The following is an 11,182-nucleotide window of genomic DNA, read 5'->3' on the forward strand; positions in this document are numbered from 1 at the left end:
ACATCATAACAATCTGATCTGGCAACAAGGGCACGCAGCATGAGAGACGGGCTGACTTTGGTTTTGAGTGTCTTTCACGCAACACTAGCAAATGTTTAATACATTGAAGATATATTTAAATGATGTGGATTTCTCTGAATATTAAGATAAAAGCAGACGTTCTCAAGTTAATCGGGATGCATTACAGTGAACACACCGTGGGTTTAATAAGCTCATGCTGCATGACTTAATTTGGGAAGTACTCAAAATGAAGCCATATTCAACTAACAGTTACATCATTTAACTGAATAGTACAGTTTAGTAAAACACTTGAGTCTTTCCACATGCTTCGATTAAGTAACTTTGTTCAGCAGGAGATGCTTATATTTAGTAATAAAGTTAGTCACTGGAAATCTGAAGTAGTACCTTTTAGAGTAGAAATGAATGACCTTTGAAGAGAGAAAGAAGGTATGTTAAAGGTGGTCATGGTTGTGGTTTCTCTGTGTATAAGCACCTCGCTGTGGTCCCATAATATCCTCTTGTATTGCAGCCTCAGCATGCTCCATCTCTATATTGTGCAGGAGTCCAAATCTCTCATTACATAAATAAAAAACACAGCTTGATGGATCTACTGCAACACACATTAAATCAGTGTTTCTCCTGGGTACAAGGTGCGGCACAGTGAAGGAAGTTAGGCACTAGAAAAAATAACATGATTTCTGCTCTCAGACAGAGCTCCATCACGATGAAGACAAACTCCACTATCTGCCTGACGAATCAGAAGAATTCACTAAGCAGGTACTCCCCCCAGCAACAAATAACTACTTTCACTATTATTTTGCATCGTTGAACCCATAGGGTTTGATAAAGGAGACATAGAAATGTCAAAGAGTCACCAAACATAAAGCTATGATAGGATTGGGTTTAAGTGGCTAAGCAGTGAATGAATTAAATAGGCCAAAAGGCAGAAATAAAGTCTATTTCTCTGAATGTTAAATATTTCTTCAATTTGAAACATAAAAGTCTGCTAACAGTGTTTTTTATTAACAGTGTACAAAAGTGTTACAACTGTTTTGTGGCTGCAGAGGTGGTTGCGCAAAATATGAAAAATGACCTCATGCAATGTCACGATTGCCACTGAAGTTTAAAATGAAGGGTGTAAAGTTTAATGAAGTGAGTACCAGACCTCTGTAGCCCATCTCTTTAAAAAGTACAATTAAATGTAGTTCATATAAGTTAGAAAAAGCTTAAGCTCCTTTAAATGAATATTTAAGTGTTGGTCATAAAGGTATGTGCTTTCGTTCTGAGAAATAGAAAGATTGAGGCACTCTTTAAGAAGCTACATCCAGAGGCTGGCTACCTTAGCATAACAACTGGAAACAGCTAGCCTACATTTGATCAAAAATGAAACCAAATCCTACTACCAGCAACTCTATAGCACTAACTAAAACTTCATACATTATTCCTTCATGTGCAGATGGTGTGTATCCAGCTTGGTGCTCATCAGTGGTAGTGTCAGTACAGGAGCAGGAAACATATCTCCTGCTTGGTCCGACAGATGCTCAGGCCAACATAAATCTGCCCCCTACTTTCATCAACATTGAAGCTTCTATATTCACTGCCAATAATTCACTGGCTGGCATGTGTCTGCTGTGATGGAGAAGCGACATTGTAAACAGGGACATGTGCACCTCACAGTGAGAAAGGAATCCATTATATCAGGTAATCTGCCACGGCCTGTCTCCGTTTGAGAAGTTATGATCGCTCAGCTGCTGCTGATAAAAAATACTGCAGGACATCATGTCTAAAACTCAATTCCTGCCCGTTTAATACAGGATCAATAAAATACGCAAAGTAATTTTCTAAAACAAAAATGCATCCTTTCTTGCCATCTTATCTGTCAGATCATACCATAATTCAACAGCAAAATCCGTCTGCATGCAACAGAGAAATGTCTCCATCACTACCCTTTAGACAATGTGAACACATCACAGAGGCAGCAGACACCTGATGACGAGAGCAAACTTCCACGGCATGAGACTGAGGTAATAGAATGCATCCATCCAATGATTACATTAAAACCATGCACTATTGTGAATCACTTAGATTAACTTCGTGTGAGAGTAAACTAAAATATTTGGTTTTGGGGGCAGTTTGCTAGAAAAAACATGCTATTTAAAAAAAACGTTTCCTTGGCAATTAGGATGTATTTGGCATTTTAACAACCAAACAGTTAAAGCAATAACATAAAATCCCCAGCAGCAATTTTATGCATTTTATGGCATGGCACACAAACTCAAATAACTACTAAAAAAAGGTGATAGTTATGACTTCACCACTAATAGCATGAGCAGAGAGCCTTGACCTTGTCCACTTAGGGGGTATTGCATCAACACAGTGCCAAATTAATTCAGCTCAGGCTGCAAACAGCAGGGTGGGCGAGCATGGAGGCTGAGAAACTTGGATTAAGGTCAGTGTGAATGCAAGCCATACAATGTCGAAGTGACTTTTAGCAAAACCTTTCTTCTTAGGTTTGTCCCTTTTGCTTGTTACAACCAAAAGGTTTTTCCCCACAGAAAAATGTATGTTTAAAAAAGAAGACTTAGTGGTTAGTTGCTTTGTCAAATGTAGTGGACAAATGACAAAAGTAATAGCTATTTTCCTCATGATTCAGAACCCAGCTACAAATGTTGCACTTTGATTCGAGTACTTTGGCACTTTCACTGTAAAACAATAACTCGTTGAAATACCTGCATTCAATCATTCAGCCACTAGGTGACAGTACTGTGCTTTTAGGATGGCTGATGGAGCAGCAGTGGTTACCATTTCCACATTTACTGTATTTAACCTCCATGCAACATTACTGCAGTTTGTTGCCAGAAACCACATATGGCTGTCCAGAAATATCTTGGAAAACTATGACATAAGTTGCTCGAAGTTCAGAGAAAGGTCGGCATGGTTTATGTTAAACTTCACTTCCAGAATTCCAGTGGCAGCTTCTCCATACCACTGCAGTATGGCACCGATATCCGTTACTTAAAAAGTCAAGGGTTGCCAGATCTGATAAGTATCAGAGTACACTTTTTGCGTCAACCCCTTTTCTCGATTAAGAAGAGAAAAATAATCTAGAGGATGATGAAAAGGAAAAATGCCTGCAATCAGGGAGTAAGACGGGGTTTCTTGCCCTGACTGGATGCCTTCCATCATCACATACATTTTTCCAGCCTAAATGTACAGACAGAGAGGGTGAAGTGCAACAATGTGAAAAAGAGCTGCTGCTGTTGGAGACTTCAACACGCACTGTTACATAGAGATGGAGGTGGAGGTGGAGGCGATACAGAGCCTGGTGCAATAATTTACATAAACAGTGCGAGTGTGGGAAGAAGCATGGAGGTTAATTATGACATAATACACTGCCTCGTACGCAAATACCAGCTTGAATTACTCATGTCCGCCTTGTATATCATTTTTCTTTTGTACGACTAAGTCTCATAAGATTATAAGCCCCTAAAATCTCTTTTGGCAGGTGATGTTACAATTAATCAATTCATTTTCAAACCAGTTTGTTCTTATTCCATTTGTGTTTTCCTTTGCTACAAAAACTGGTGTCTCTAACTGTATCTCAAATCCAGCTCCAATAGCTCAAAGAGCCAGAGGGCAAACTGACATGCTCATTAGACTGTTCCTCAGGCATTCATTTAAAAGGAAGCTGTGGAACATTCACCAACAGAACACCAACAGAACTCTTACAGCCCATCAGAAAAGAATTATGTTTGCAGAGTCGGTGTCTTTTTTTAAACTCACTACTTAGGTCAACTTTTGAAGACTTGCTTTGAAGCCGTTCTTCGCCGTGTGTTTAATCCTGCTGCTTTGTTTCTCATTCTCTGTAAAGCACTCTGTTCACTTTGCTTTTTGGACAACTGCTATATAAAGAAAGTGTATTATTATTCTGAGTCATAGGGGGATGGATTGTTTCCCAGGATGCATTAGGCACAAAACAGATGCTGTCAGTCTGCAATTGGACAATCACTCACATTTACACCTATAGGCTGAACAGTTTCTTCTTCTCAAATACAGTCCTCAAGGCTGTTCCCCATGTTTGCAGTCTTTACGCTAAACCAAGCTAAGCTAACCGACTAAAGGTCAAGGCTTCACATTCAGACAAACAGGAGAAAGACATGCTTTTTTAAATCCAACTCTTGCCAAGAAAGCAAATTAGCGTGTTTCTCCCAACAAAAAAAAAGTCTAACTATTCCTTTAACTACTTCCTCTAACTGATACCAAAACATCTGTTTTCCTGCCTCCTGAGAAATGGTTTGACGTAGATGTCTGGACTGTAAAAGGAAATCTGTGCAGAGAGCTAAAACAATGATCCTAATCTCAATACTATTTATTAGCAACTGTAGCCTCGCACAGTGTGCATGAACAGATGGACGATGCACCACAAATCACAAATTGTTTGCGAGACCATTTCTTTGCTTACACTGCAGTCCACCCACACACAAATGAAAATAAACCATCCACCTGATGCTGACAAATATATGACAGTTCTGCCCTTCTTCCTTCTCAATGGAGCGCCAAGCTCCAGTATGACGCTAACCTCGCTACTCCCACGACTGAGCGGTCCGGTCTGGCCTGGACCTCCACCCTTCCCAGCCTCCTCCATACTCCCCCGGGCTTCAGGCTGCGACCTCAGGGAACATCTCTCATCATTTCTCTTTCAACCTACTCTCAGTCTGCCGTCTGCCCCTCTCGCTCTCTAGCAGCGTGAGTAATTCTGTGTTTCAGAAGATGTTTTAACGCAGCCATTTCTATGACGCTCGGGGCAGCAGTGGATCGATTGCACGGTGACCTTGACTACTCTTGGCGGTTCTTAAGACGCCTACAGTACACCAGGAAAATAGGGCGTTAAAAGCAACAGGTCAGACAGGTGGGAAAGAGAAGACAATATACAAAATCCAGTATGTCAAATATTCTTTGGAATGAGCAGCTTTGAGTGTTGTCGTTGAGGCTAAAAATGGTATCACAAAATAACAAAACATATGTCAAACTGATGAATAGCTAGTAAGTAAACCACACAAAGGTTGGCGTCATACTTTCCCGGCACGGTGTTAGTTCAGCGAAGTGAAAATAATCACAGGCGACTATGATTGAGCACAATGACTGTTGAAATAAGGTCAGTTAAAAACTGCTGCTATGATAACACAAATGAAAACATTGTTTACATTATTATACAAACAGAAGAGATGTTACTGGAAGGTCTGCTATTCCTGGGCCCTCTGGCGGCAAATATCTAAAATGGGATATGTGCCTGGCATGCTAGGGCCTCACTGACCCCGAAACAGATAACTCCTCCACCCTCACCACATCCCTGTACTGTCTCTTACTTTAATGGGGCTCTCATTTCTGTAAGTTGTGGAGTTAAGTCACATATAAACGCTCACTCTCAGCCTAATTGAGTTTATCTGTGATGACTCAGAATGAAAGGGAACTCCACATTGGGGGACAGGACTGTGGGAATGGGTAAAAGCTCTCACGGTTGGGAGTGAAATCCGGCGATTTCTCGCCAAGCGGCTCCTGATGTTGATAGCAGCTCATTCAGAACTTCTCCACAACCTTGAGACGAAGCACAAAGCAGGCCGGGAGTTTTTTTTGTTGCTCTGATCTCCTCTAGCTTCCCATGCCAAAGACGATGCGTGTCTCCTCCAAAAAAGGCAGAAACATTTAGGCAGGGGCGCGCATCCTTAACCCGGCCCATCCTGTCGCCTTGCAAGTCCGCTCAACAAATACCAGACACGTCAAGTGTGTACCTCGCAGCGTCTGCTTTATAACAGGCAACTGTGTCACTGCTCAGGATGCAGCACAGAGGAGAGGCCTCCACTTAACATACTGTACCCAAAGGTGTTTACAGAGGGCCTTCACTGCAGGGCACATCTCATCCCTGATGGATGATGATGATGATGATGATGATGATGACTGGGGCTGGGCTCTTATGCCCGTTTGCAGTTACTGTCAGGGATTGCATTCCTGAATGAAGCAACTGTAGCCAGGAAATGTTTTTACTCATTATGATATTCTTTCATGGTGGACAGAATAATCAGATACATCTTGAGATTGGGAAGCAACAAAAGGTCTGCGTCCTGATTCAACCTGCAGTGTACTCTTAACCCATCGAGGTGTCACAAAGTTTTAACATTTTTAAAAAGCTAACTGCCTTACCTGGCGAACAAGGCTGTTGGTGGTGGTGTCGGAGGAGGTGCTGCCATCTGACCCCTTAAATCGACCTTTCCTTCGACCTCCTTTGCCTTGAGACTACAGAGAACCGAAAGGGAAAGAGTGCAATTGTTGAAGAAGAGATACTGACCATTTATATTTACCTTAATAAAATACTCCCATGCACATGTATACATGGAAACTGCTTCTTGTTGCCTTAATAGTTTCTCCTGTCCAAACTGAACTCTTACTAACAATATTCCAACATAAGATATAATGAAAAACAAGGAGTGTAACCAACAGTTCTCACTATAAAGTAAATTGTCTGCTAATAGTATTGTCTTTAAAATATAAAATAATAAGAAATGTTGAAACCAGAGAATCTCCGCTTGAAATATAAAGAAATAAATTAGGCTAGTCAATCAACTAAAAACAAGTGGGCTACCGTTTCATAATTTGTTTTTTTTTGGCCCCAAGAAATTGTTTTGTAGCCTCTAGAATCTGACATTTAAAATCTTTGATACCAGTAAACCAAATAGCTTTGGGTTATGGGCAGATAGACAAAACAAGACAGTTGATCAAATCTACAAGCGGGACATTTTGATGGTCATTTTGTAGACCAAGCCATTTATCAGTAGATAAATATCTGTAAATGTAAACCGCTTCAGGCTCTCGGTGTACATTTGGGCATGGGAGTGTTGTTTAAACAACGCTTTGAAAGAAATTTGAAGCTATCCTTTTAGCTGGTTCAATTAGTTAAGTACAGCTTTCAGTGTTTTATTTGAAGTATAACATTATGACTGGGATCATAAAACATTGGTAATGATGAGGGTGGTCTGTTATATGCATGCTGATATGATGAGGGGCTGGAAACGCAATGCACTCAGCTCAAGGGTTCATAACGCATGTGTTGCTAGTAGCAACTGAAAAACAGGAATTCATTTTTAAATCTGCCTTTTATTCCAGTCCGTTCCCCCGGGACATGTTAATCACGCATATAAAAAGAGACTGAAGTATTCTGACTTCTTCTCAAGAGCCAGTCATTTAGGACTGGTTGTGCTGCAAAAAGGAGCCTGAAGGAACAGGAAGAGCTTTCATTTACCTGAATAAACTACACAAAAAAATCCCGATACAGGTTGAATAAAGGCTCTTTATACTGCAAAAGAAAGATATTGTATAACTCATATTTGAAATGTTACCTGAGGCTTTCTGATGCAGATGTATTCATTCATTTTCAACATTAACTACCATTTCACAAGGAAACAGTTTTACTCGATTTGATTTTTTATTCAATGTTTTTGAATTTGAAACATGTACTACTGCATGTTAAAATAAGCTTTACTACAGCAGCTAAAATAGGAAAAAGCTGTCAGTACATTAAAAAATAGCTAAGCCTGTATGAAATACTATGACACTGAAAGAATATAAATACCTTTTTTAAACTTTGAGTCATCAAACTATATTTCCTTGTAATGGGTGCATTGGAATACAATGGTTTCAACTTAAATGTAAAGGTGTAGCCTTAAAAAATGAAACTATAGTAAACAACTATAACAAATAGGTTAAAGATGACAACAGATATTAGGCTAAAAAGACAGATCAAAATTCAAACATAACAGCTTCGACGACATTTTTAACTAAAATTAATTACCGTTCAAAGTGCACGAGGTGATGTCCTTGCGGCTCACAGAGCTGTGCGTGATCAAAGCCTAATTAAGCAGCCACCAATGGGCGCGAGGAAGTGCACAGGTGAGCTAAAGTTGACCTGCTACTTTCGGCTGCTAAGCTAACTTCCAACAACTGCAACGTGCTTTAAAATGAAAATGACGGTGCTACTAAAATTAGCATTAACTTACTTGTAACATTGGATGTTCCAGCGAGTCCATGCGGTTGTCCAGATGCGTTGCTGCTCTTGTTTTGGGAGTGCTGTTGACGACCATCACACCCTTTGAGAAAAGCAAACGTTCAACAAAACATTTCGGCTTGGACAGGGGCCCCAGCAGTGTCCAATATTAAAGATAAACCGCATTTTAAAATATGTTCAAGTCACTAAGTAGAAAACCAGGCGCAGCGGCAGGCACCGCCAATCTTCAAGTTTGATACAGGAGGTTGAAAGGAGGAGCCTGAGCGGAAGAGCTTTGTAAAACACTTTTCCTTCAGTTCAGATGATGCTGATAATGATTTGAATTCTCGGATATTATAGCCTCCCTTCAGCATCACTGATCCTCCTCACCAGTGCCCTCCTACACTGGCTGCTCCATGCAACCTCATCCAACGCCAACACCTTCTCACAGCACAAAGGATGGCAGAGGATAAATACTTCCACGCTGAAAATATGAATAACATGTATGATGCTTTTTACATTGGAGTCTCACAAATAAGTAAAATGATTCCCTCTAACGAAATAATGAAATAGACATATAGGCAGATAAGAGGACAATAAAGCCAAACAAAAATACATAGAATGGAACTATTTTGCTTAAACAATAGGTGAAACATGTAGGTTATAGGTCTCTTTATCAGAGGTATACTTAATCAATAAAGTATACCTTATCTTAACTAAAGTGTTGTTTATATTTCATGGTATTAATCCAAATCTGTAAAGTAACTTAAGTTACAAAATAAATGTAGTGGAGTAAAAGTGCACGCTTTACCTTTGAATTGGAGTAAAAGTACAAGTATCACAAAATGGTACTTAAGTAAAGTACTTGAGTAAATGTACCTAGTTACTTCCTAGCTCTGCTCTTAATATACATGATGTAGATGAATATGAACATCATGTATACATGACACACAGTATACATTGTTTGGAATAGTGATAAAATAACACTTTAAAACATCTAAATATATCCTAATTGCAATGATCTAAAATTTACAAATCGCAACATCCCTTTAAATTTCAGAATGTGCAACCCAAAAATATTGGACAATTTTACCACTTTAACCTGTTGTGATGCACAGCCCTGTATTGGTGGTATATCCTCTTACATGAGACCATTAAAGCTATGCAAATTCTGCAGCTGAAATAAAAACCCTTCCTCAGAGACTGTTTTTTAATTTATTATCGCCCTCTAGTGGTTTATTGTGCGTTTGCATTTTAAAGGATCACCATTGATCAAAGTCATTATTAGTACTATTCAGCCTATAGAAACAGCTGAGTAAAGTATTCAGTGGCTCTGCAGGGAGCTTTCCAAAGTCAGAAAAAATAAACTTCATATTGTAATGATGACACCTCGGCAAGGGCTTCATGGAAATCTCAGGAAGCCGGCGGCACAGGAAAGGAGTAAGAAAGATATGTGTGTTTACCAGGCACAGATGGTATAATAAAATATGCTTCTGAGTTGCATTATGGGACATATAGGATCGTACTCATAAAAGTGCATGCATGAATCCACACTTTCATGCATTCACACAAGCACCATGCCAAATGATAGACTCCTTAAGGCTTTATACTGCGTTAATCAAAAGGTGGGGAAATATTTATCCATCAACAGAGAGGCCTGTTCGCTGGTCGTAAAATGTAAAAGTTTTCAACTGATTTCATGTGATTTGGTACCCCCTTTAAATTAGATACTAAAAAGGCACAATGTTGAGCTGCTGTTTTCAAGATTGCTTAAGATTGATGCTTACCTTTTTTAACATTCAAGAAATACTTTGTAAGTCCTGATTGCAAATACTGAAACACCAGTAGTAACAATATGGTGGATTTGTGTGAAAACAATAACAGGTGCAAAGGATGATTTTCCGTCAGATCATTTCTTATCCAAGAGAAAACACTTTTATATTTCCTTTTTTTTGTCTCTCTCTCTCTTCGCGTTTCCAATGTTCTGCTGCCCTGGCGACCCCGCAGCTGAACTCTGCTTCTGACAGCTTTCTGATGAGCAAGTGAGGACACTCAGCGCTCACACCAACACGGCCCAGATAAAAAGCCCTTCCTTCCTCTATCCTGGCAGCAGTTGCCTTGAAACGACACACACATGCCAAAAAATGCCTCTTTGGTGCATAAAAAGCAGATTCTCACACACACACACACACACACACACACACACACACACACACACACACACACACACACACACACACACACACACACACACACACACACACACACACACACACACACACTTTCCTTGAAATGCCAATGGGGCTGGCATTTCCAAAATAACAGCAGAAATGCTAGAATAGGAGAAAAAGCCGTGGGCTTCCTGCTATTGTTTGAACATTACTCGGGAAGTCACAATAAATGGTGTCAGCTTTTTCTGATAGCTAAATAATCTCTAACACTGTCAACACAACTGACTTTGCACTTTGATAGCAAGCTCGCTTTGGCAAATCAACATCATGCAAATTGTGCAATGAAACTAATCCCCAACACAAATAAGGCGAATGCTCGACAGCTGTTTGTTTAGATTTGAAAGGAAATGATGTTGAGAGCACCAGAATTTAATCGCAGTGAGCTGATTAAGAGCAGGAAAATCTTCTAGTAAGCCCACTCATTCTGCCAATATCACAAATCCAATTTGATGCACAATTAAGTTGATTTATTGTGTTTCATTTATCTCATTGCACTGATATCCCTCTCTTCTTCCTCCACCTCCTCCTGCAGGCCCACTCTGGCCGGTAAAGAGCGTGTGCGCTGTGTGGGCCGTATCGCTCCAGAGCTTCTGTCTTGAACAGCGAGCATTAGTCATCCATGTTGGTGGATGAAGGGAACAAGTAGCTCAGGTGGGTGGAAGTGCCCTCATATCGGATCATAGAGAGGCCTCAAAAACAAAGGAACAATGCCTCTGAGATGAGAAGCTACAAGAGAGCAACATTTCTCTAAACAGGGCTTCAAAAATAAATGCATTTTAGTGCAGCTCATTCCTAACAAAGACAATAAAGCGTTCTCATTAAGCCGTATTCTAAGCCTCTAGCATTCAAAATGACACATTCTATTAGTATTAAAATACCAAGTGCACATGAATCCAAAAAAGTAGATTTACAATAC

The 11,182-nt window shown here is 39.9% G+C and overlaps 1 protein-coding gene across 2 annotated transcripts in view; it reads right to left on the reverse strand.

Moving 5' to 3' along the window:
• Nucleotides 1-8,453, reverse strand: part of cacnb2a (calcium channel, voltage-dependent, beta 2a) — a 50,711-nt gene extending 42,258 nt beyond the window's left edge. Inside the window, exons 1-2 of one of the 2 annotated variants that reach the window (XM_063912608.1) lie at nucleotides 8,049-8,453; nucleotides 6,199-6,291 (exon numbers count right to left, since the gene is read on the reverse strand). In XM_063912608.1, the coding sequence (XP_063768678.1) occupies nucleotides 6,199-6,291; nucleotides 8,049-8,132 (177 nt within the window). In that variant the 5' untranslated portion in view covers nucleotides 8,133-8,453. The remainder of the gene's footprint in view (nucleotides 1-6,198; nucleotides 6,292-8,048) is intronic. The other variant, XM_063912610.1, reaches the window with a different exon arrangement.
• Between the last annotated feature and the right edge of the window lie 2,729 nt (nucleotides 8,454-11,182).

The sequence above is a fragment of the Eleginops maclovinus genome, chromosome 21 (assembly GCF_036324505.1).
Source record: "Eleginops maclovinus isolate JMC-PN-2008 ecotype Puerto Natales chromosome 21, JC_Emac_rtc_rv5, whole genome shotgun sequence".
NCBI lineage: Eukaryota > Metazoa > Chordata > Actinopteri > Perciformes > Eleginopidae > Eleginops > Eleginops maclovinus.